This window comes from Xiphias gladius, chromosome 3, assembly GCF_016859285.1.
Source record: "Xiphias gladius isolate SHS-SW01 ecotype Sanya breed wild chromosome 3, ASM1685928v1, whole genome shotgun sequence".
NCBI lineage: Eukaryota > Metazoa > Chordata > Actinopteri > Istiophoriformes > Xiphiidae > Xiphias > Xiphias gladius.
In genome coordinates this window covers 11,879,287-11,906,408 of record NC_053402.1, presented here as the reverse complement: position 1 = coordinate 11,906,408, position 27,122 = coordinate 11,879,287, and the positions used below count along the sequence as shown (strand labels likewise).

The 27,122-nt window shown below is 40.7% G+C and overlaps 1 protein-coding gene across 9 annotated transcripts in view; it reads right to left on the bottom strand.

Moving 5' to 3' along the window:
• LOC120806859 (voltage-dependent T-type calcium channel subunit alpha-1I-like) overlaps positions 1 to 27,122 on the bottom strand; it is a 76,328-nt gene that overhangs the window by 10,994 nt on the left and 38,212 nt on the right. For 8 of the 9 annotated variants that reach the window (XR_005709749.1, XM_040158363.1, XM_040158401.1 and 5 more), the window contains 18 exons: positions 26,764 to 26,918; positions 25,476 to 26,216; positions 24,740 to 24,840; positions 23,507 to 23,630; positions 23,228 to 23,296; positions 21,254 to 21,432; positions 20,717 to 20,843; positions 20,225 to 20,350; positions 19,982 to 20,071; positions 19,577 to 19,769; positions 18,620 to 18,771; positions 17,520 to 17,629; positions 14,487 to 14,620; positions 14,037 to 14,107; positions 9,902 to 9,980; positions 8,552 to 8,673; positions 6,500 to 6,955; positions 2,285 to 2,434 (listed from right to left, as the gene is read on the bottom strand). Coding sequence is in view for 8 of the 9 variants with exons in the window: in XM_040158363.1 (XP_040014297.1) it covers positions 2,285 to 2,434; positions 6,500 to 6,955; positions 8,552 to 8,673; positions 9,902 to 9,980; positions 14,037 to 14,107; positions 14,487 to 14,620; positions 17,520 to 17,629; positions 18,620 to 18,771; positions 19,577 to 19,769; positions 19,982 to 20,071; positions 20,225 to 20,350; positions 20,717 to 20,843; positions 21,254 to 21,432; positions 23,228 to 23,296; positions 23,507 to 23,630; positions 24,740 to 24,840; positions 25,476 to 26,216; positions 26,764 to 26,918 (3,179 nt within the window). In the remaining variant the exon portion in view is untranslated. The remainder of the gene's footprint in view (positions 1 to 2,284; positions 2,435 to 6,499; positions 6,956 to 8,551; positions 8,674 to 9,901; positions 9,981 to 14,036; positions 14,108 to 14,486; positions 14,621 to 17,519; positions 17,630 to 18,619; positions 18,772 to 19,576; positions 19,770 to 19,981; positions 20,072 to 20,224; positions 20,351 to 20,716; positions 20,844 to 21,253; positions 21,433 to 23,227; positions 23,297 to 23,506; positions 23,631 to 24,739; positions 24,841 to 25,475; positions 26,217 to 26,763; positions 26,919 to 27,122) is intronic. The other variant, XM_040158419.1, reaches the window with a different exon arrangement.

Here is a 27,122-nt window from a genome sequence, read left to right as displayed (position 1 = left end):
ACACAATAACACTGTAATTCTCAGCGGTCGAAGACTCATCTGTCTGAAAATGGCACACACCCACACAAGCTCTCTCACACACAAACAGACTCACACACAATGTGTAAGTCTGATAGTTAAAGAACTTAGGAAATTGAAGGAGAACAGCAGTGGATCAGATACTGTACATCAGAAAGATAAGAGTGATAGACAGAAGAGCAGGGGGACAGACGGAAAGAGGAAGCATGTAAAAGAGGGAGGAAAGATTGATGGTTTGACAGCATCTGCAGACAGGCAGAAAGCAAGACTGACAGGTGAGGAGGTGTAGACCCCAGTTATTGCTTCTTCTGAGCTGACCTGCTGCACTTTGTCATTGTGATGGACAACACTGGCACAGGACAGTAGATTTGTGAGTGCGTGTTTTATGCAGTATCTCCTACAAAATATCCCAAAATACAAGCACAAGTTGACGCGTGCCTGCATGCATGCATATCAGGAATGGCTGCATGTGTGTACGCATGCAGTGGGCCTCATTAATCCACATTTCTGCACATATGGAAAGTTGATATTATCTCGGTTTGATATTGTGTTTAATTATGGGCTGAAATTCCCTGTTATATTGTAACATAATAGCACATACAGAAGTTGACATGCCTTATAAAGCATGAACTTCAACACTCCATTCAGACGGATTTGCGTGATGAATGAAGCCCTGTGTTTGTTTGTGTGTGTCCATGAAAGTACGTGCAAATGCATGTCCTTGTGTGTGTCCCTGTTGCAAATCTGCATGCACACAGTCTGGTCCCAAACATCATGGTTGTGCCTGTGGGCATGAATGCGTATTTTGTTCGTGTTTGTGTGTGTGAGTAATATTTTGGTTCAAAAAGTTTTTGTAATACAGTTGAATCAGGCTAAAGTTAGTTTTTCCACACCATACACTAGAATACATGTGTATGCTAAGGACAGTAGATGTTTCTTCGTCTTATATTTCTAAATTTACAACTATTTGGGGCTTGCATCCAGCGTGAATTTATTTCAGACTGTCCCTCAAGTTCATTTTTATCCAGCACCTGAAGTGCTATTTACCAAGCACCTCAAGGACTCAGTCCTAACTGACCCAAACTTCTCAGAATGATGATCCATGATCTATGTTTGCTCCTACCTTCAGGCACAGAGTAGAAGCATTTTATAAAATACGATCATCCTATCTCTACCAGGATTGAGGAGAGTTGCAGAACTGCCCTAACCAGTTAGGAATGTCCATCAGATGGACAAGGCCTGAAAAACACGTGTGCAGTTACACAGATACACACCTACACTAGATATGTTAATGTATTATTTTTTGTACTTGCTTTGTCTACATAACTGCATCTACTTTGCTGAAAAGAAAAACCCAGAAATGTATTTGACAACATGAAACTGCAGGTGCAACAGCGACAATTTAGGTCCCTCACTTCTCTGACTGCACTGATGCATTTCAAAGCTTCAAAGCGAAACTGTTCTTTCCCCACCACTAAACATGATAACGAAACATGACTTGGTAAGGCTTGTTTTGCTGAATTAAGAGCATAGCCATTGGTGAAGACGCCCCAAATGACCAAAGCAAGTAAACCATTGCACTTTCAAATACACCAGGGATATTTTGCAGTCGGTTTATACGTATTTCAGTCCTGCTGTTGTGTGGCCGACCAAACGTGCTGCTTTCTCTAACTCACTGAATGCATCTCTCAACCCGGAGAGCCGAGCATGGAGGACTGCAGATTCACCTGCAACTCTTTTCCAGGGAAACTACAATGTTTGCCTAACAATGATTAGATTTGTTGCTATGTTTAGTTTAGCTAAAGGGGTCACAAAAGTGACCAAATCTAGCTACATGTTTGCTAAATTGGCAACAGTGTGGTGGTGTCTTCATAAATAGCCTTCCTACTCTGAAATGAGAATATCTCAAACACTAACAAAATATTCTATGCGATTAACAGAAATGATTCTGACATGTTTTGATAAATAAACAGTGGGTACAGCCTTCCTCCAACAATGCTCATGTTAAAAATGTATGCCTCTATCCAAGGTACTTGGGATAGCTGTGTGAGCCACGTTTAACCAAAAAATGGATGCCTGTGGTTCTGTTTCTCTTGTAAATTTAAATTTAGCATCTGCAGCTATTGTCTTTATCAGGTATGTGCATGTGTGTGTGTGTGTGTGTGTGTGTGTGTGTGTGTTTGCATATTGGATGTATTTGTGCGGCCACACAATACATGCAATTGTGTATTTGTGTGTACGTGTATTTGTGTGTTCAGGGTGGTACCTCTTGTGGGTGGCCCTTGCAGTCTTTGCAGATGGGTGGAGGAGAGGAGTAGTGGTGGAAGACAGAACCGGAGAGGTTGTCGATCATCAGCATCTCCCCCTCTAATGTATCCTTGATCAGGAGAGATACACTGTCCAGCCACTGGCTTTCCTGGAACACATACACACACACGTACACACGTACACACACAAACACACACACATCCACGTACACACACGGGACGCAGGCCAGCAGACCAGTATTGCACGCAGGCGCAAACATGTGCACATGCGGACATGCGAGGACAAAGAACACGCAGGGAAATGCATACACCATTGTAAGGGTTATAAAAATGCCAATATACTCACGCAGGTATGCTTTACACTTTCTTATGTACTCTCACACAAAAGCACACACTCACACCTGCATAGTCATCCATACGTATGTAGATACGTTCACATTACGTAAACCTTAATTTATAAAATTCCTCAACAAAAATTTAATAAATCATCTCAAACACTTTCTCAATGTCAGAGATCATGTACTAATAAACCAGAATAAAACACCCTCTCATACTTTTTTGGCCTTTAGGGCTAAACACTGTTCTCTTTTGGAAAAAGGCTCCTCAATAATAGGACTCCAAACCCTCATTAGCCAAGTAACACATGATTTCACTATCAAAGCCTTGAGCACTGAGAGTGGTGCAATTACATTTGATATATCACCTCAATTAGGCTGTTCAATACCTTGTTGAAACAATTTAAGATTTAAGCATTCGCTTTGTGCTCTGGGTATTATTAGGTTTAAAGCAATTTAGACTGAATCAGTTAGGGCTTTTTCTGTGACTTAAATGATCCCTACTTGCTTGAATCTCATCTGCCAGATTGGTTTTCCCAGAAACTAATCTGAAGAAAACTAGGGAGAAAAAAACTGACTCCTGTGTTTCTTGGCAGGGGCATGTATCTCACAATGAACTGGATGCATTGTACCTGTACCACATTCATAACAACCAAAATAACTGTCGTACATCAGCAGATACATCCCAAAAGATACTGTGAAACAAGGTCACTCCTCTTCAGTACCCACACAAGCCTATTTTCATAACACATTTCTGCAACATCTCTTATAGCACAGTACTTAGATCAGTTATGCAAACACACATTTCTGACTCACACTGTTATCTTACAATAACTGATGGCTCATATTCTGAAAATGAGGGGGCTACAAATTCAAGAAGCAGGTTACTGTACTCTCAGCAATATAAATGTACCTACATCATGCTGGTTTATGAAACAGTGTTGCAGTGCCACTTTTTGGCTCAAAGACAAACTGACTACGCCATATCCAGTTCTTTTAATGCATGCAGGTATAAAAACTGCACTTCTTCTCTCAAACTCTCACAGGCAGTCCAGTCCCAAGATAGTTCATTCTGTGTAGGTGGAGAACTTGATGTAAAAAAAAATTACGTTTGATTGACTGTGGTGGCCTGTGTGCTGGCCTCCATTAATAACTGTATTAGTGGACAACAATAGGGCCCGTCTCCAGGGAATGGAAGTAGAGAGAGCTGAAATTAATTACTGCCTCTATCTGACTGTCACTGGCTCAGCCATTATCTCTCTTCTCTTATTTCCTTCCTCTCTCTTCCTCTCTGTGTATGTGTCTACTTCCTACAGCGTCTTCTCTCACTATTTTACTAGTCTTTCACCTTATAGTCAAACATGACTTCTTTATTGTGTAACATGGCACATGTTAGAGTATACTACTTGTAGCTGCAATCTTTCTCGAACTCGGTCTCTGTACATCATCAAATCTAATCTATTAACACTCTGAGTATTTATCCATCAATTTTAAGGATGACTAATGACGTTTGAGATTTTAAAATTCATGTTTTTATTTTTTGCATTTGTTCATAGATTAAAAAAAAGAAAACTGATTGTATTTACTGGAAAATCTACTGGTAGTATCATGACAATATATGGAGATTTACAAAAGTCTAGAGCACAAAACACAAGATGCCACAATGTTTGGGTTTGCACACTTCTCAACATAAGACTTGTTCAGCTGCAAACACACACACAAACACATGCACGCAAACACGTGTGCGCGCACACACACACACACACACACACACACACACACACACACACACACACACATACACGCACACAGTCAAACCCCAGGACCTGTAATCTGAATAAATTGCACTGGTCTGCCAGATCCCTTATTGCATCACTTGAGAGGCAGAGAATGAGAGAGAGGGAAATCGAGGTAGATAGAGATGGAGCGAGAGAGAGAGAAAAAGGGGGGGGGGGTATACTGCCAGTGTGTTCTCACTGGTCTGCATTAAGTTCCTTTGTCAGCCAACACTGAGCTAAAAATGGCTCCATGAAGCCAAGTTTAGCTCTACAAAGGTGAAACTCTTCATGGTAGCCGGTGAGTCATCTTTATGTTTGTTTCTGTGTAGATATCTCAGACAATCACTAGAGATTTTATAATGGAAGCGCGTGTCTCTGCTGTCAGACTCGGAGTAGAAATGAGAGGCCATCTACTCTCACACACAGATGTAGGCAGTGAAATTATCATTTCAGAAATGTAACCTGTGCACGTATGTCTACAAACTCACATAGTCTCGTGCGAGTGCTGAAAGGTTAATAAAGCTTAAATGAAAAAAGGCTAATCAAGTAAGCAATTAAAGTTGCTTGTCTCTCCTTGCTGACAATGTGGGTTGCTATGACTACAGTAAAGGAAGACAAAAACATAGTTCCAAAGGTAAAATGAAAATATATGGCTGAGCCTTAATCCTAATCACGGTAGCTTGGTTTAAAATGAAAATGCCTTTAATTCCAGCCCAATGGTATTATATTCACATTAACTGGTTTCTTAACACAATTCCATTGCAATGTTGCCGTTAAGACAGAGCTTAGTGTCTCTTTCCTCCTTTCCTTTTATCTGTCTTTTCTTTTTCTTCCCTCTCTTTTTGTAAATGTTCAACCTCCCTTGCCCTACCTTCCTTTTGCAAAAGAAAAAAAAAAAAAAAAGTACAAATGAATTATACAAAGAGATCGGTAAAACAGCCGAGTGTAATCACCCAATGTGACTGTCAGTCAATTTCTCAAAAAGGACAAAGAGCAATGACTCTCTCCTATGTCAGCACCATTCAAACACTTACAGAAATCCCTACCATATCATTTACCTCTTTTGTATTCTTCAAGCTTTTGCATCAAATATGTAATTTTCTCTGCTTGAACTAATGCACTGATACCGTGTAAAGAGAAGCAGATTGACAGGCAATAGAGACATAGAAAGAATACTTACAAGTAGGGATGTCTCCTTTACGTTTTTTGCCCTTAATCCTGATTCGAATCCATTAGTATCCAGTATTTGCTGATATTGTGTCCAGTCCAAATTTAATATTTACGTGCATTCAAATTTTCCTAAATACTCAGCCTAAAGTAGGTTTACATTATATTGATTAAGCAAGTACTACAGCAAATGATAAACTGTATGTTTAGATATGTTTAAGAGCCGAATCACTAAATGACAATCTAGCCTGCATCACGCTTTCCACGGTTTTGTTACTATATATTATACAATGTCCTATAGTGTTTTGTATAATGTTCTTGGAGAGAGAGCTGTCAGAGTGGACACTGCAGGAAGGTGTTGACAATATTTGGGCAGCTTCTCTTTCTCCCTATTGCAGACAAAATACAAAAACAAACTGCAATTTGCCGTTCACTTGCTTACAGGCGATTGTTCCACAGATTGAAAGGAGCACAACGAAGCAGTATAGCTAAGACACAGCTGGGTTACATCTGGGATACAATAAAAAAGGATATATCTATAGATATATCTATCTATCTATAGATAGATCTGAATGAATGTGGCTTTTTATATAAACCACAAGATTAAAAAAAGCCTTGATCGGGCTGATCCTGATCCTGGAGATTGGCTTGAGCCGTCCCTACTTGCAGACACAAACACAAACATACATGCGCAACCCCACCCACACACACACTCAAACACCGATCATACAAAACAGGCCTTTCACTCAAAGACAGCAAACAAACCTAGAATACTTGTGCTCTCTCTCTCTCTCTCACACACACACACACACACACACACACACACACACACACACACACACACACACACACACACACACACACACACACACACACACACACACACACACACACACACACACAAACACACACACACAGAAATACACATACTCACTTGTGCTGGTGAGTACAGGGTCTGGCTGGAGTTGCGGGAATTGTACTGTCCTTGGTGTGCAGTGGGTGCTGTGTGTCGCATCTTCCTCACTCCTTCTCCCTTCTCTCCTCTGGCATCTCCTCTCTCCCGTCCTCCTGCTGTGCCTCCAGCACCTGATCCAGCAGCGACTAGTCCTTTTTCCAGCCCCCCAACCCCGCAACCGGGGGCGCCCATGCAACAGAGGGTGCCCTGGGCCAGCTCCAGCTCAATTTCTGCATCCATCTCCGCCTCCTCTTGGGCCTCCTTGTTGGAGTCGTCCAGGTGCTTCATCAGCACGGCTACCACCACGTTGATGAGCACAAACTGGGCGGTGAGCACGAAGGAGACAAAGTACATGGGCGAGATAAACTGAAGGCTCGGATTGCAGGCATAGTCCACATCGGTGCCGTGGTCTGGTGGGCACTCCCGCAATGTGTCCTGGTGTCATAAAGGCAGATTATTAAGAAAGAGGTCAGGACAGGGTCGGTCAGGAAGAGAACAAAAAAAGGGTTGCGTGGAAGGGGACGCTTGAAAAGACAAAAGAGATAAGCCTTTGGGGGTACCACATTTTTTAGATAAAACACTGTGAAGATACAGGAAGTGAAGATAGTTACAGGAATACTGTAACAATACAATAATTATATTAATGTTATTCCTGAAAATATAGTTTTGTGTTGGTTTTGAACTGGATTGGATTTACTGTATAATATGGCATACATAGTTGTTTACATTTTACACTGCTTCAACAACAGTGAACATCCTAATTTTTACTTAATTTGATAGAGGCAAAAATCCAGAAAAGAAGACAAATCAAAGAAGACATATCAATATCTGAATTTCATCTTACAATGTTGTGAGCTCAGCTATATCACCACTGCATCAACAGTGGAATCCAAATAAAAATGTAAATTACATTTTAGGTAATAATTGAATAGATTTAGCTCCTGTATTCCTGACAAATTGTATCAACACCATACAATTAATTATTTTGCTTCTGTGCAAAACAAAAGGAGGCATTTTTTTTTTCTCTCCTAGAGTATTATTCTAGTGGATTTCCACTCTGGTTAACTTGTTCACAGTGGAGTTCAGTCTGAGCAGAACCAGAGTATTTCACCCAGGCAGAGACCCTACAAAACAATTTGAGCCCTCTTAGTTGAAGTTTGTCTTTTTTATCGCATTTTCATGACATTTACAAAGGACACTCCTTCATACAACTTCTCCCTTTTCTACCTTTACTCTTTCCATAAAATCTGCCTCTACTTTCCATCATATTTACATAATTTTGTTCTTTCCTCATCCAAGTCTCACACTCTTCTCATCCATCTCTTATTACAGTACACTGGTGCCTCCTCTCTTCCCTATTGTCACTGCATGACTAATTACCACTCTCCTCACCTGCCTCTTACTAAACCAAAGCAGGTCTACCTTTCTCACAGCCCAAGTAGTAATTTGACAGCTAAAATGACAGAGATTTACTCTGAGAGGTAGCATCTGTGGCCCGCTGGCTTGCTTCATTGCCCACTACCATCCGCGCTGCCCGTATGTGTGTGTGTAATGGTCCACGCCCGACACGTTCCAGCATAAACGCTATTCCCCTTGCAGCCTAGGTGTGCGGAGGAGTGATGATAGCTGCTGGTGGTAGTAAATGCGTGTTTAGGGGAATTGGTGCTTCGTGTGAATGTGCGCAATGAGGCACAGTCATTCCCCTACCGATCAGTAAGGAAACCTGTATTCCTGGTGCTGAGCAAGCACATTTCCCTTTCATCAGCAACTATCACTAGAGTGAAAGATAGGATGCATGAGAGAAATAAAGGAAGAGTTAATTCCGGTCTCTCTCAGACATCTCTTCAGTGTTCAGTCTTTGTTTTAATTTCTTTTCTAACACAAATTCTAAACTGTTAAGTAAACATTTAGGCTAAAGCTATGCACACTGTGTTTTAGCAACGAAAAATGGGAGCTCTACTAAACTGGTTGAAATCTTCCAAATGCACAAAGTCTGACTGAACGATTATCCAGTTGAATTTAACTCTATACCTTCATGATGCCATTCCAGTTGTCGCCCGTGGAGACTTGGAACAAGGTAAGGAAGGCCATGCCAAAGTTCTCAAAGGTAGCGTGACGACTCATACCCTCACATGGGTAGTCTTCATTGCAAACTGAGGATGAGAGTTAGGGAGTGGATGGAGGGAGAGAGGAAGTTATCGGGTTGCAGATGAGAAAGAGGTGAGAGGATAAGAGAGAGAGAAAATGGTACAGAAAGGGAGCAGGGATAAGAAAAGCAGAAGAGACTTGTGAATATTAACACTCAACACTCAAAAACTGCAGAAGCATGTACCATTTCTGTCGCTAAGCTTCCTGCATGATTGTTCAAGCCAACTCAGTGTAGACACAGTCTGTTATCAAATAAGTAGCAATGTGACCACACATTATTTGTCTTTGAGTTTATATCCCAAGATAATCTTTGAAAAGCGACACTCGCATTTGCCGCTAATCCCTTCCCCTGCCAAGATCCAATAGGAAGCAATATTGCCACTGGCTGCAGCTGCAGCACACAAGGGAAATGTGACAGTTTGGAGGATATATCTTCCAGCTTCAATGTGAATATTTTAGGACAGTACTTGTGTATCAGAATACTGGAGAGTGGATTGACTCAGTAATGGCTGTCTGGCTGAAGGAGAGAGAAGTGATTAAAAAAGGATACAGAATGGAGAGGAAATAAGGAGATTGTCATAGTGAAGTCCTTGTGCTTTTAAGTGCACAAGCTGAGTTTACTATAATGAGTGCACAAAAACTCGAACCAACAATTGTATTTCCCTATTAGGACAGTCACTGACATATGTTGATTTTCAGTTATCTTCTGTATAGTGAGGATGTGTGGACAATATGCTTTTCGACGAGTTGGTATAATAGTTTCATCACAGTACCACATATAAATGATGAACGGATTAATCCAACTAGTTCAAGAGCTTATGTACATTACCACATACATGGTGTATATTTAGTTCCATGCCAGAAACAGGATAATACACAGTTTCTCAAGGGATTTAAGATTAGTATTGAGAGCAAAGAGTAACCCATCCCATGTCAAAGGAAAATCTGACCAAAACTAAAACCTTTTGAAGAGATTCTTCTGAAGACAATTCACCCTTGACAGGCCACAGGAAGCTGGTGTTATGGCCTAACAGAACCCCTTTTTTGTCATTTATCCAATTACACTGGATAAATATACATAAATTACCAAACATAATGGAATTAATATATGGATTCTCTGAAAATATTTGTAAACACCAAATACTATCTTATATAACTTGCTTAAAATCATTTATATAAGGTTTTATTTGACCTAATTTTTTGTAGCATCATGACTGGATAATGTGCACTCACCAAGTTCTCCAAAAAGCTCTACTCCTAAGGCGGCGTAGATGAAAAACAGCAGCATGAAGAGCAGGCCCAGGTTACCCACCTGCAACACACACACACACACACACACACACACACACACACACACACACACACACACACACACACAGATACACACAAACACACAGAGACAGGAAAATCTCTTACCATGCTTATGTCGTAAACCATTTAACAGCATTTTCACATCTGAAACAACAAAGTATTCCCACAAATAGCATTGTGCTTAGGCTCTGTCTATATTATAAACTCAATATGTGATTCGTAAGACTTGTTCTTCTTTTAGTAGGTTACGGTTACAATTACTCTTCTGTTATACACTGCTATTGAACACATATGCGAGAAATATAATACAAGTAATGGGTGTGCATGAAACCAGTCAAACAGAATTCCAACTAATTTCTAGTGTGCTGCTCCCATATCACCCTGCTTAGTTTTGCAAACCATGGCACAACTTCCTCTGAGACTTTGATACAACTGAACCCCTGATGCTGTTGTGAATTTTTAAGTTTGGGGACTTGGCTCGGTTCCACCACAAACAGCCCTCTGTTACCACAACTTAATGGTGATGATAATATTGCACGGTAAACACTCAGAGGGCAAAATCTAATCCCATTAAGGAGATACAGAACCCAGTCTCCTATTCACTGTGTTTAACACTCTGCTAAGAACACTGCTCCACTGGGAATGAGGATATTCGCTGAAAAGTAGTAACTATAATATACTTGATGTCACCTGTTTTTCAGGGAAAACATACTTTGACAATTTGCTGTTTACTCTGTAGAGTTCAGTCTAGGAATAATGCTTTAACATTATGACAATTACAGAGCTTGTTCTGAAGAGATTACACATAAACTGTTATGCAAATAAAGTTTATTAAGACTATGTTGAGATACTTGTGGCAGAGGCGTTTTGGCTCTACTTGAAGGTGGGATTGGCAGGGCTATAAATATATCTAGTTGTAGGAAAAAGTCATGGTGAAAAGGAAAGTTTGGAGGGAAAGCTCTCATTAAATAGGAGCCAAGTTAAACAACTCTGACTGCGATTAAATTTAGGTTACATTAAATTCAACAACAATGAGATTCCACAACTAGCAAAAGAAAACTGTTGTAAGTGTCTTTGCTTATGTGTGTCGTCCTCATTAAAAACTCACTAAAGTGATTGTTGAGGAAATCAGTAAGAATTTGCATGTCTTCATCTGCATTTTAAGCCTGTCAAACGGACTGATATGATTCACCTGGTTAGTCTACGTTAATGTTAAGCAGGTCAATTCTACGCTTAATGTAAGAACTGCAGGAGATGGTGAGAAAAGAGCATAATATCTGCATGTATATAACACAATGTACATTATAAAAATGTTAAAATTTACTTTTGATGTGGGCAAAAACACCCCATTACATGAAAGATAATCTGATGAGTCCTTTTGGACTGGAGGTAATGGAAGTAACACCATACAAGCTTTCAGTTGGAGTACTGTAATAATTGCAGATGTGACTGTTGTGGGGTTTGCCTCATGCCTGTCTCTAAGTTGGTGCTATCCTGCCTGGAGTGCTTAACAATCTGTGCTTCATAATGACCTGAGTCAATATGGGATCCAGGATAAGGATGAACGCACTTTTGAGAAAGACAAGTTTTACGAGGAGGGACTTAATAGTGTATTCTATGCAAATGTCTATAACAACAATTTACCCTCTACTAGATTAAAATAAACTTGAGCTTTACTATTTGTCACTTGTAGTTTTCCTTGCAAAGTTGTCTTCAGGTATTTTAATGATTTAATTTGATTTAATTTCAACCGACACCAGCAGCGCATTCATTTCTAAAGCTAAATACAAATTGTTTCACAAGGTGCAGCTCTGATGCCAAAGGCTATTCAGGAGGCTTCTCAGCCTTTCCCAAAGAAGATATAAAATAACTGGCTTGTCTTTAGTGCAAACATGATATAAGCTGTTACTGGTAGTGAACCGCGTGCTTCAGCCATCTTGCATCAGTTGGGAAAGGGAGGATAATGGAGGATGCTCGTGGGTAAAATGAGTTCGTCTCACTTCGTCTTTGTAAAGACAAGCCGTGAAAATGCATTTCTCTTAACATTTTAATGACCTATTAAGCTCACCCGTCCATTTAAGGAAGTATATGGATCCCTCATTACAACTCCATGTCCTGGCATGGCCTATTAGATATATAAACTGCTTTTGCAACTTGTGAAGAATTCCCATCATGTTTAATCTTATAAATTATTATTCTAGCCGACATCTGTTCCTGTGTGTTATGATAGCATTATTCATGTTCCTTGCCTTGTCATACCATCAGCAGTGTATTTCCTTGTTCCTTTGTTCAGTTGTATTCTGAAGCCTTTGTTGAGGTTGAGTACTATCCTCAATATCCTATGCGATGTAATGAAGAAAAGTTGTCAGCTTGCCATTTCATTTTCACATAGAAATATAGTGCATCAGGTTAAATCTCTCACCAGGTGAAACACTTTCACTCTCACTCTTTCAGTACCTCAATATGTACACAGACCCATACACGGTCAGAGATCTCCTGGAACTGTTTAATTAGCCCTAGTTTTAATTACCTGCCCCGTTGCCCTTGGGATAGAGCAAAGGGCTCAGTGTTAATGAGAGGGGGATCAATAGAAAAGAAAGACAAGGAATCTGTGCTCCCTCACCTCTGCCTGCCCTCCTTTCACCACACCACCTGTTTACCACTGTTTGCTTCATCTTACCTCTGATGGTCAGTGGATCCGACTGTGTGTCTGTGTGCCTGCATGTCCATAAATAAGGCTGCACACCTGTCTTTGCAGCTAACCTTGCCTTTTATGAAGGAATATTTTAACATTCTGGAAACCAACACTTCACTTTCACTTTCTTCCTGGGAGTTAGATGAAAAGACTGGTCCCAAATTCATGTCTGTATGGTATATATTGCAGCTGGAGACAGCATTCCGTTAGCTAGCTGTTCAGCTAGTGGTTATAAGTACAGTGGGTTTTGGTAGAGATTGACCCAACGAGATGGGGGCGTCCCCGTGCATACCACACAACCACAACATCCACAGTTCGATGGGTACCTTTGTTGCATGTCATACCCCTCTCCCTCCCCAGGTTTCCTGTCTCCTCTACTGGCTGACAAATAAAGGTAAAATGCCAAAAATGTCCGTAGTAAATTTTTGTTACCTATGGACAGAGCCAGTCTAGATGTTTCTCCCATTTCCTGTCTTTATGCTAAGTTACGCTAACCAGCTGTTGGCTCCAGCTACATATATACCGTACAGATGCAAGAGGGGCATCAATATTCTCATTTAACTTTAGGCAAAAAAGTAAAGAAGCATAATTCAAAAACTGTCAAACTTTTGCTTTAAGTTTTCGCAGGTAAAGTAATTATCCAAGCAAGACTTCAGCATACAGTGAAAAAAAGGATTTTGAGCAAAGGTTATTGATAAATATTCATTGGTACACTGATTCTGAAGCAGCACATAAAGATGACAGCATCAACCCCATATCAGACACATAAAATCATTTAAATATATCCTAAATATTATATATACATAACATAACTTTACCTTTGTTTTGTTGTCTCCTATTTTATTTGGAATTCATACGGTCATGTTAAAAAGCATACAGAGAATAATTCCAGTCAGTAAGAATAGTGAGCAAGGATGCACTCTGGGAATTTTCTAGGGAGTTGCGCTTTCAGTGCACAGAAATGATTTTGACACTGAGACAGCCTAGAAACCACCTGACTCTGTGGACAGTTCACCACCAAATGAACTACAGACTGGTTTAAGAAGCCCCCACCGTTTCTAGCACAGTGGTCTCAGTGTGAGTCTGGGTACTCTCCATGGTACTGAAAGTGAATCCAAGCCGGAGCCTGTGTGTGTATATGTATGCGTGCTTGGACATGTGTGAGCCGGTCTACCAGTCTGTGGTTTGAATGAATCAACTATTAGAGCTCCCTACAGGCCGACAGAGAAAGAGAAAGGGGGCTCGTACTACCCTGGCTATTAACTGAGATTGCCCAACTGTCTCTCTGGGAGTGTGGTGTGTGTGTGTGTGTGTGTGTGTGTGTGTGTGTGTGTGTGTGTGTGTATGTGTGTGTGCGTGTACCTGAGGAAGGGCTTGGACCACCGTATCCAACAGGGCTCTCATTCCTGTCGCCATCTTCAGCAGCTTCAGCACTGTGTACGTATGTCAGAGAAAAAGAGACAGAGAGATATTAAGTGTGGGCATTTAGGTGGAAATCTTAGGTGGAAATCCCTCAGGTTCAATTACAGACTGAGTGATAATCATTAAACTGTGGAAAGGTCAGCTTTTAATTTCCACCCCCATGTAATACACACGTACTGTACATGCGTGTACGAGCAAAAGCAGCACTTTAGACATTAGCCGCTATGCTACACCTAACTGATGTGTAAAATTTGTTTACAATTTCAGCAGTTATATTTTAACACACCAGTAAGACCAAATCAATATTCTATTACACTGAATGGATGTGCAGTTGTGACAGGACTTGTAAGTGAGTGTGGTGAGTATTTCACACAAGTAAAGTTAATGTACCTCGTGCTATCCTCAATACTCTCATGATCCTGATGATAGTGGGATTGATGGGCAGGGCAGCACTGATCTCAATCTCCTCCAGGGTGATGCCCATCACTGACAGTAGCACAATGGCCAGGTCCAACTGGTTCCACCTTGCACAAGCACACACACACACATACGATGGGGCAAGGTACAGAAAGGAATTGCACCACGCACGCACAAAAAAGCAAATATAAACACAAAATGATGCAAAGATGTAGTCACACTTAAAAGTCATAGCTGTTCACTTGTTGGCTCCGAATGTAAGTAATGCACTAAGGGATGTATGAAAAGTTCTGACCCTTACTCTATAAGGAAGTATGTAGCTGATTTATGTTATATTTCATTGTTACTCTCCTTCTCATTGTTACTCTCCTTCTCTTGTAACAGTGCCTCAGCCCCAAAAGCCCCTGATTAATCCATCATGTGCAGCAAAATGCTTGTCAGAGAATTTCTTTTTTTAAGGCTTGAGGACAGATGAGAAACAGATGTTACCAAATTAGATAAATATGGTAGTGAGTCAAAGAGTTTGAAGCCACCACAGTCCTTGCGACATGTGACTAAGGGAAAATATTTTGGCCTGATGTAACTGCACAATTGCCGCAAGCTTCCCGAGATGTTAATCCTTTATCACCTCACGTAGCTGCTTCAGGAGGTCAGGTAGTCCTCATTTATCTTCTGACTTTTTGGAAGAATGTCAACATCTTTAGTGAGATCATCAAGGTGGGATGAAAACTGTGCACATTTTTATGGGAAATGGTAAATCAGGTGCTCATCTGATCTGAGGTCACATAGCAAGGCATCCAGAGTGCTAAAACATTTGGTACTGCAAATTCATTATCAGAATGCTTGCCAGTCTCTCTTACTTAAAATGACAATGACAACAGTGTATCAATCACTGCCTCTACCTCATTATCATCATGCACATGATCCTGTTTCCCTCAACTGTCACGGTCTGCCTGATTGTTGGTCTACTTTTTTTTTTTTTTTCAGATTTTTGTTTCCAGCAAGGGAAGGTGCATCTTCTTCTATGGTTGCAGTCATACAACCCCTTTAAAACTGAGGACAGCAGCTGCCTTTGTTCATAATTACAAAAGCGCACAGAATAAGACATCGTGTTCCTTAATCACTTAAATACAAGGTCATATAAGCAATCTAGCTCATCTGGTAAAAATGCACAAGTTACACATCTAAAGGTTCAATTAAATGTGTGTTGGACATTCATTTCTCCTTCACTGTACGCCTCAGAACTTTATGGCCTGGCACACAAATACAGCACACACACGCTGCAAATTTGGCACACAAATACAGCACACACACACACACACACACACACACACACACACACACACACACACACACACACACACACACACACACACACACACACACACACACACACACACACACACACACAGCAAATTTAAAGTAAAAGCTGGTGTTACATGTGGCAGTGTGTTTGTGTGTTACCTGTCAATCCAATGACCGAGTTGTAAAACTGGCCTGAGAGTCACCCCAGATTATAAATCACACTATGCACAATGTCTGCTCACAGCTATTGCTGACACTACATAAAAAGAGATAAAGTGCCAGCTGATAACTTTGTGATAAATTCTTTCTATATCCGTCCATCTCTTTCTCATTTCATCACTCATTTGTCTTCTTCCTTTTTTGTCTTTGATCAGTCCAGCTTCCCCTCCTATATATTATCCGTCACTTCCCTATGTGTCTCTCTCTCCTTCCCACCTTATCGCTCTTGCTCTAACCGTTTCTCCTCACTCCTCTTTCGCTTCACTAACTAAAATAGGTCAATGACATTAAACTACCGTCAGTGTAATATAAGCTCCGAAATCTGTTTCTGCCTTTAATTAGTCACCACATATCCCTGAAAAGAATAAGACACCAGTCTCATCACCGTGCACATTTAGGTGAGTGACAAATCAATTAGTCTGTGCTCTGAGTGAATAAATGTTGGGATGAACAGACCAGTGCTGAGGTGTGTTTCCTGCAGAGGTCACACAAAGGTCTTTACTGTAAATTGGAGAAACGGAAACAGTAGTATCACATGCAGAGAACTAATAGACAATTAGGTTTTGTTAAGCAGAATAATGGTGTAGTTAGACGTTTTTTTCCAATTAAATCAACAATATTTCACTTGAATTAAAACAATCACTGTCATATTCAGATGAAATGTAAGTTTTATTTAATTAATTATAAATAAATTCTAGTTTATATTTGCATTAGTGAATAACTTGATGGGATAAGGGATCTAAATATTGATTTGGTGGCCAAAGAAGCAAATACTGTGAACTCTTGCATCTTAGTGTTAATAAAGAAGACATTTCTGTTTTCTTTGACAGGACTGAGGATGTGTGATAGTTGTCATGAAATCCGTATTTGTACCACAGTATGTTTTAGTCAACTTAATAACAGAACACATCAGAGCCAGCTCACATATTTAGACATATTTCATAATCTTCTATATCCTTAAAGCTGTTATTTGCTATTCCATGTATAATGATCAAAGCAAAAGGCAGATTTGTACAGCTATTACACTTTGAACTAAATAAGTGTTTATTATGGCACTATTTATATTATATGTTAATTCAAGAGATTTTGCAAGTGCCTAGAGCCATGTTAATCGCTTTAATGTGAAATTTTTTCGATTCAAATATGTGATAAGTGACTTAGCTGAATAGACAAAAACATAGAGTGATACCGTCATTTTTAGTGACATTAATTCTCCAACTGTTTTGACGTTTAAAGCTCATTTTGCAGTATCTAAACCGAAGGGTTTTCAGGCTAGACACTAAAAAGGCCATAAGAAAAGCTGATTGACAATCATCATGCCGCTTTCCTTGAGGTACAGTACAGTCGACCTCTGGATATAAGATTAACAAATCTACATCTGTACATAGTGTGACAAATAAGCCTTAGATGCAGCCAGAAAGCGAAACACTTTAATATACAATCACACTGCCAATACACACAAGGTATAAATACACACTGTACCTGTCTTTGAAGAAGCGGCGAAAGCCGAAGGCGATGAGTTTGAGTACTGATTCCAGCACAAAGGTGGACGTGAAGAAATAGTTGCAGTACTTCAGGGCAAGATCCAGAGACTGAAAAGAGAGAACAAAAAAGGTGTGTGTGTGTGTGTGTTTGTGTGTGTAATGGTGGTAGGGTGGAGTATTAGGAGCATCAGCAGGGAGAAACTGTACAACTGGAGTTGTTCCCATTGCTTTCAGAGTAAAATCAAGCATGCCAGAGGCAAAAACAGAGCATCCTCCATTCATGGCACCTAAAAGCCCCACATTACCTCCCCTAACAAACACATATTTTTAAGCTAAATTTTACTCTTAGAGTATTCAAATATTCCAGAGGCAAGCGTGTTTTAATTGTCTTAAACATTCAGTCCAGCTTCCTGTTACTGCAGAGATTGGAGATTATTTTGCTAAAGCTCATGAACAGAGCTGTATCTTCTAACAAGTGGGAGGCTGCCAAATGTCAGGACCAGCAGCTGACAAATACAGCCAAAACCTGTGATATTTATCTGATGCTCGGACAGTTGGAGAAAGCTTGCTCCATTTTAAAGGTCAAATCGGCATCTTATCTCAAGGATAATCACTTTTCTCACCCTCACAAAAAAGCTATCAGGCTTTCGAAACTCCATTCATCACATGTGAATGGACAGATACACGTAGTGTGCACCTAACAGCACTCTAACAGCAGCCCACGTCAAATCAGCAATGCAATCACAGCTCCTTTGTATAGACTGCAGCTACACAAAACACATGCTACAGAGCCTGGATACAGTTTCATGGTGGTGGAAAAGTCAGGGGTATCACTGTGTCTTTTTAAGATGCTGCTGTATGGCTGTAGTGTAGAGCAGAAAAAAAGCTACAAAAATTGACAGACACTAATACTTTGAATAAAAAACCAAGCATTAGTTCTTCCTATTGAGAATGAGCTTATATAAATCTGTTTAGAAAATGTCTGTTTTGTCCATATTTGTGGAAATGGTGCTTTAGGGGAAGTGAAAGTAAAGTTGCTCAATTCTTTAAATGTTTACAAAAATGACATTTTTGACATTTACAAACATTCCTTCTTACGTGAGGTTGATTGTAGTGCTCTAGGGACATGGTGATGACGTTGATGCAGATAATGAAGGTAATGATTAGGTCCAGGTAGTGGTTTGTGCACAGTGTGTGGATCATCAGGCGCATGTGGCCATAGCTGGCATAGTAGGGCAGCTTCTGGGCTTCTGTTGGTCAAAAAATATATTAATGACGCTTTTAAACATATTAAATTTGTATTTGCATCTGATAAGGGCTGTTTTCTGATGTTTTAGTTAAAGAAAGTATAATGTGTTCTCGAAAGTGATATAAAAAACCATCTCATGATATATGTTTAAATCTATATGATCTTCTAATTACAACTTAAATCATATTTAAGATAATTTCAAACCAACTGCTCTTGTTGCCACTAGAAAAGTACAGAAAATCATCTCTACCATGTGGAACAGAGGATTTTTCCAAAGAGACCTGCTCTAAAGTGAGCACTTGGGAATGCAAAATTTAAAAGCTTTGATCAAGTTGAAATTACTATCAACATAAAAAAATATCTCCAATTGCAGAGCACATTACCCATTATTAAAATTCCTGTCTGTGCGGTCCATATGTCTGTCTCTCTCTGTCTTTCTACAGTACAAATTTTCATCAGTGTTGATCACAACTCTACACGCTAATAGAAAATGATTCTTGTGATATGTCACAGTAACAATAGGCGTAGGATAAGCTTCTCAAGCCCTTATTTTCAGGCACTGTGTGTTTTGTATCGCTGTATCTTGTTTTATGAATGTAATCATCTTTCATCTGATCTTCCCCATTCTCAATCTATAAAAACCTTCCTACCTCTTCTTTCTTACCAGTCCCTTCCTTTCTATCCTCTGTCACTCTACTCCTGTCTCCTTCTCCAACCATTCATGTGCCTCTGTTTGTTTTTTTTCTCTCCCAGCTTTTGGCTGCGTTCATACTCTATCCCCGTCTCCTCTCAGTCCTCTCTCTTACTCCTCCTCTTCTTTTCCATGCGCCGCTGACGCTTCTCTTCACGCCTCTTGGCCTCCTCCACCTCCTGGTGCTGGCGGCACTTGTGGAAGTTCTCCACCACCACGCCAACAAACATGTTTAGGACAAAGAAGCTGACGATGAGAAGGAATGAGATGAAATACAGCAGCATCCATGGGTTGTTGTTGGTCACCGGCTGGGGTTGAAGTGGTGTGTTTGTTCATGATGTTGTTTGAAATAAAATGATGTGATGTGAAAGAAGGAGGTAAGAAACAAAACGGAGAAGCGATGGAAGGAGAAAAACAGTTAGACAGGTAAAAATGTAAGATTTACATTTTGGATGATGAAGATTGTGCCTCAAAATTTATTCTTTTAAAAATTGTTGTTGTACAGCTTGTATGTGGGTACCTGTTGGTCCACACCCACAGCATCCAGGCCGTGATACATGATGTTAACCCAGCCATCCTTGGAGGCGAGTACAAACAGGGACATCAGAGCCTGGACAACAGAAGGCAGAGAACAGAAAGGAAAACTATTATGCTTGATTTATGGAGAAAAATCAACTAAAAAAAAAAATTATGTTCTGCTTCGTATTTCTTTAAGAAACATAATGCACATCAGACATACAGAAAACACACATGTGACACTAACCTGACCCAGGTTGTCAAAGTTGTACTTATGATGAACCCACTTGTAGTTTGCTTGCAGACAGTCAGACTTGTTGGTGATGTTTTTGACATCAGGTCCGAAGCAGTAGAAGAATTTGCCTTTAAACAGCTGTCAGTAGAAGAACAGTGACACCGAACTTTTGACGCAGTCTGACTACTTATAAAAAAAAGAGAATTAAGCCTTCATAGAGCCTTCCAATGAGATGAAAGGATGCTCTTGAGTGAAATAATGAGCTGGTCAAAGATCCCTCCAGCTGAAAATGATGTGCAGTGATGAAAGAAGTAGGAAGACAATGAGAGTTTACTTAAGAGAGAGAAATATAGAAATGCATGTGCATATCTGCTTCAAAGCTATAATGAGGGAAAGCAAGGGAGAGAATTAGATTTTTTCAAAATCATAGTAATTGGGAGGAAACCAGAATGCATACAAATAGGTTATTTACAAAAATGTCCGTGCAAATAATAAGCTTCCTACCTGTACCCCAAGAATGCCAAAGATGATAAAGAAAGCACAGCAGATGAGGACAATGTTGCCGATGGGTTTGAGAGAAGTGATGAGAGTCTCCACCACCAGCTTCAGACCTGGAGCTCTGCTGATCACCCTGAAGAAATGAGAGGAGTAAGAGGAGAACAAAAAGTACATGAAATGGCAACAGAGAGAGTAACAAACAGGACATTTATAAAAAGTTTAGTTTGTATGAAATGTATTTCTGACAATGGGTATTTATTATCTGTGTATTGTATGTAACATTTCATATGCTACTGATTTATTTAATAAAAAATATGGGAATGATGTGAGTTACTGATCCTTTTTAGCATCTTTAAAATGGCACTGATTATATTATTTATTATATTTATTACATACTGTCTGGCCAGAAGGAAAATTGAACAGAATATAACTGATTAATTATGGCAAAGTTTTCTTGCTGCTGTTGAGATTGTTAAACAGTAACTGTAAAAAATATATGTGTAAAAAAACAAAACAAAAACCCCTGTAGTTCTTTGTCCGTACCTGAGGGGACGCAATGTTCTGAGCAGCCTGAGTACTCTAAGCACCCCCAGGATCTTGGCCCCACCCGCCATGGACACAACAATGTCAATCAAAGACACAAAAACCAGGAAGCCATCCAGAATGTTCCAGCTGCTCCGCAGATAAGCCTGTTCCCCCATATAAAGACCCATGGAAACCACCTGAAGATGAGAGAGAGAAGAGGTGAAGCAGGATATTAGAACATGGACTACACATGCCACACGGCAGCTTAAACACAATTACGAGCCGTCTGTGTATCGTCAGTTTCTGAACCAGCTCTGTAAAATTTTTCAAATGTGAAAAATACAAATGTGTTGCACAAAGTATAACAAGGTGAAACTAAAGGAACCAGAAGGTGAGAAATGAGATACAGACAAAAAAGTAATCAGCAGGACAAAAGGCTGTGTGTAACATGTCTTGTTAGTGTGAAACTCAAACACATTAAAAACATGTTCTCACCTGGCTGCCGAAACAATAATGTGCCTGACAAGTAGACACAAACACACACATTCAGATGTACGTACACACCTCTTCAAACAACACCTGCTTTGGCTAGAGAGCACCCAGAGCAGACGCTGACTTTATCTGTCACACACATACAGTATGTGTGTGCACAGACACACACACACACACACACACACACACACACACACAGCTGCAAGTCTGTTGCGAGTGTATGCACTCCTTACGCATAGTGTAGTGCACAGGTTCCAGTGTGTTTGATATCCAGGGGTACGGTGATAATGTCCCGATGCCTTTCTCTTTGACTTGTAAAAAGATTATTGTGAAACCATTTGCCATAATATGGTACTTTATTCTTATGTGAGTTCAACAGTGAGAGATGGATGTTGTACAGGCACTGCATTACACATGCACACATCCGGATTCAGTGTTTGGCTAAGCAGCAGTGGGAGCATTGCGCCTGCAAAAAATCTGCCACTGACATTTAATGCTGTTTGCCAAGTGTCCGTGTAAAGCTTCAGAGGGACTTTGGGGGTTGCGTGCAAACATATCAACATGTTTGAAAGATCAGTGCCTGGCAAACATCTTCGGTCTGAATGCCAAAATTTAAACTGAATGTACCACACTTGTTTTGAGTTCACAATTCTGATTATTCTGATTATATACCTAAACGTAATGTACTTTGTGTTGAGAAATAGTATCGGAAAATAGCATTGCCTATTATGTACAGCTATAAGTATTAGAACTAGTGAATGTATCTTGGAGAGTGCTACATGGTGTTTGAAGCTGCCTCATGGAATAACACTAAAAAACCTGCACAACATACTGACCAATTCTTCAACCCCGCTGTGCTGTGCTTTTTATTTGGCTACATCTTGTACAAAGCACTGAACTCCATGGTGGAGTCCTACGGAGAGATTAATGCTACACAATCAAACACACTAACACACATTACGCAGATTCACAAGGCTCAGACAGACAGCGACATGGAGGGAGACATGTACGGCTCAGCCAGAGGGCTGACAAGTCTGTGGCTCATTGATGGGCTGTGATTGGTTAATAATTGATTGTGGGAGTGCATAATTGATGACCCACTTGTGCCAGAGCCCTTCGCAACGAATACAGAAACATACGCAGAGCGAGGGAGAGAGAGCAAAGAAAATAAAGGAAGGATAAAGAAACAAGAAAGACAGAGAGTCAGAAAAAGGACTGATGAGAACAGAGGGACCCTAAGGAACTGGAAACATAGACTTAAAAAAGAAGCAGTCAACATCGGAGCTGAGTGGGGGAGTGCTGGAGATGGACTGCATCCATAAGAAGAGACTAGCCACTAATTAATGACATTGCTTAATTGCGCTATTCTCCGAAAAGGACATGTGAACTGCCATGAAAAAAGGGAAGGGAAGACAAGGGAGGATACAGACAGACAAAAAAAGATGCCTCTTTGTAGTACGGCCACATGCTATAATGGACAGAGAGGTTGTAAAATGTTACCTTGAGTGTCATCTCGCCCACAAAAATGGCAGTAAAGATGTAGTTGGAGATAGTGAGAAAGACTCTTTCCTGGACAGACAAACAGAAGGTGGAGAGAGAGGGTTGAAAGTCAGAAAGAGGAGATGGAGCAATTAGGGGTAGTAAAAGCTTACTGAACGTTTTAGATAATAAAATTGAATTCATCCTCGGAGAATACAAAAAGCTAACACACAATTGCAGAAAGGAGCTGTAGCTTCTAACACACACACACACACACGTGCTCGTTTCAGATGGATTTACCAAGCTGCCCTGTAATATCTTGGGCCTCTCCAGAGCTACTGTGATGCAATTGGAAAAGATGAAGGCCAGTACCACATAGTCAAACAGCTTATGGGCAATGATGGACTGGCACATCTGTCTGAACCTGGAACGAGAGGAGAGGAGAGGAGACGAGAGGAGAAGGAGACGAGGAATGAGTTGAAGATGAAGGAAGGAAGGAAGACAGCAAAAAGAAAAGTTTAAATAGGCAATGCCATTGTTATTAAGCCAAAAAGAGGCTTAAAAATGCTGGGACAATATGTTGACGTGAGGCCACACTCTGTCCAAATACAATTTAAAACATTCTTCCACCCAATCAGAATGGGAGCCAAGTTCCCTGACAGTGTATGGGAGCTCCCTTGTATCCGGGTGAGTAAATAGCCTCATTCAGCCCCTGTTTACATTGCTCCTAATTCAAAACAAATTACATTAACAACACTCTCAGAAGCACCAGACTCCTGAGTACAGGGAGTCTGGGAGAACAGAATAGAGAGAAAAGAGACAAACAAACAGCAAGAGAGCGAGAGAGGGAGAAAGACAGAAAGAGAGGGGACATATAAATACTGAATATGCATTTCAAAACTTAGCATGTGACACTATGTACTGCCAAAAAGCAATTAAATATCTCCGCTGCAGTCTGTATTGGAACAGAATAAAAGAAACAGGATGAATCAATTCGGAAAAGGATCGAATTTATTCTTAACTATTTTGGAACACACATGGAGACATTTAAATGCCTTTTCTTTAAATGCTCAACTGTGTCTATTCAAACCCTTCCTCTGCAGATTTTGACACAACATCACTAGACGTTAATGCCAAATTTAATGAATTGTCTACGGTATTAAATTTACTCCCCTGAGGCCTGTTTCTTTCTCTAACAGGGGAAAGGGTAGAAAATATACCTTTGTTATTTGCAAGGTGGTGATCAATACTCAATACTCTTATGTAGAGCTTCCGTGTGGAAGCTTGGCAATCTGTATTTCCTATCGATGAGGTGGGGAAAAGAATCCTCCCACCCATCCTTGATATTGCTTTGGTGAGATATCCCATGGTCAGCCAATAGTGACAGGCTGTGGAGACTTGAACTACAAAAACAGCCCACATTCTGAGCCAACACACTTTTGATGCCGGCGATCACTCCAGCACTCAATGCACAGGATACAACAAATTTGATTAAAAAGGAAAAAAGTGGAGCGGGGGATAACGGTGACTCACTTGTTCTGTGGAGAGAATAGGAAGACAGACCAATCCTCCCTGCTCTCACACCAGTCCGGTCTATATGCTTCTAACATCTTCTGGATGCGGAAGCACAAGCTCTACAACAAATATATATACACATCATGACATGTACAAGCAGAGCCCATACAATATGCACAATTTAACCATAGAGTAAACACAAAAAGACACACAGAAGTTCACAGAGAAACTTCCTGGTTTAGACTCCCTGTTTGAATTATTTACAAAAGTGAAACACTTCTATAGCAACAGCTCCGAGCATCTTTCAACATTACCATCTGTATAGCTCTCTCCCCTGCTGTCTAAATAGTCCTTTCTAATTAACCTTGTTTCCCTCGTACACAGACTTGTTTACAATGAAAACAACAGGACTCCCATGAGGCCCAGGTGATAGGGAGCGCAGGCTTTATACAAAGTACTTGAAGATCCTACACAGAGATTATTGCATTATTTTATTTGTGTAAAATCTTGTACTTTAACACAAAAGCTAATGGTTTGGTTATTGAGAATCATGAAGCTAGATTGTGTGTCTTCTTTGTTTTTAGATGCTGTTACATATTGGCTTAGTGATGCTTCTCTGCATCTCTGGAAGTAAATTGTGTATCATAGGAAAGTAGTATGATTGCATAACCTTACTTCACTTACTCACCAAGCTCGTCCTAATGCTATTACGGTTTAATTCCCTCCCTCCCACACATACATAACAGTAACCTACATAGTCAATGTCATCATCCAGGTCCTCCCGGTCCTTGGTGCGTGCGTTAACCTGGGGGAAGACGTCAGCCATCAACTGGCTCTGGGGGTTCGCCCCTCCAGCCTGCTCACTCTGGTGTCCAGGAGGGGGCTGGAGAAGCTGGGACAGTGGAGTCTTCCCATTACAGTCTTGGTGAATCCCTCCTAAGCCACCCAGATTGTCGAGCCCACCATCTCCACCTCCACTGATTACCATCCCCCCAGAGAAGCTCTTCTGCCTGGGGTTAGCATGAAGAATCATGGGGGGATGTGGGTGGTGTGGCGGAGGTGGAGGGTGTGGGGTTCCTGGGACCTGCAGCAGGTGGGGCAGCTCTAGTGATAGAGCTCTGCGTTCTCTCCTGGGCACAAAGTGGCCCGGGAGCATAGGGTGGGGAAGTTGAAGAGAGTTAGGAGCGACAGCAGGAGAGGAGAGAAGAGATTCTTCCTCATCTGGGTGGACATGATGGAGGTGCCGGTGTGGGGATGAGGAAGCACGGGGACCACGAATACGAAGGCTTCCTCCAACCACCCCTCCAAGACCACCCAGGCCATAGCCATAGAAGGTCCTTGCAGAGGTGGGGGTGAAGGCTGGACTAGCTGAGGGAGATGAGGAAGAGCAGGAGCGGCCGCCTCCCAGGCTATTCCAGCTGGAACGACGGGCCCACAAGGCCTGAGGCTGGGTAGACAGTGGGTGTCCCCAGTTGTGGTAAACCCGACCTGGATACTGAGAGAGAGAGAGAGGTTTCTTCCATCTCCTGTAATTCTGAGCTACATCCTGTCTGGATCTGCTCTGGACGTCTGATTTATTAACAAAAATGGATAAAAATAAATAGAACTCGACAACTACACGTACTTCTAGTAATCGAATAAATCATAATAAAGCAATGTAATCATATGCTATTGATCATATGAAAGCTGGAACTACCTCTGTGAGAGCAGCTCATACTTAAATTTGTAGTCAACTAAGTGGCCTAACATTTAATTAGCTGAGCAAGTAGTTGAAGTGAAAAACTTGCTGTTGCATATTATTGTTGTTCATATTAATAAGGCAATGAAATACTTTTGATATGCCACTGATTAAACACCACAGTGGTATTTATTAATAAAGGTATGAACTAACACACGATTTTCAGAGAAATTATCCATAATATTCCTTTCACACAGTTTCAGTCACATCAAAACATAATGACCAGTCAGTAAACCAACAAATTACAAACTGCCCAGCAACTATGTGTTTTCCAACCTCTCTTATTACAGTTATTTCAACTTACCACAGCCCTCTGCTCCAGGTTGGCCCTGCCAAGAGAAATAACACTGTTCTTCCTGGAGCCAAGAGCAAAGGTCAACCTCTCTCCTGGAAAAAGACCAGCAGGCAGTGAGGACAAGTCCAGGTGCCCATTTGGGGTCAGTGTACAGATTTTTGGGTCTGTAAGAAAAAGGGAGTGGACAGAACAAGATATAAGAAAGGAATGATAAAGGGAAGGAAGAAGAGTTAAGATGGACAAGTGGTGAAAACAGTTACAACAAGAATGAAAGAAAAAGCATTAAAAGAGACTTTCACTCCCTTTGCTTGCTTCTTCTCTGTTGGTGCCACGTAAACAGTACTTTGTATTCTCCATCAGTGTACACC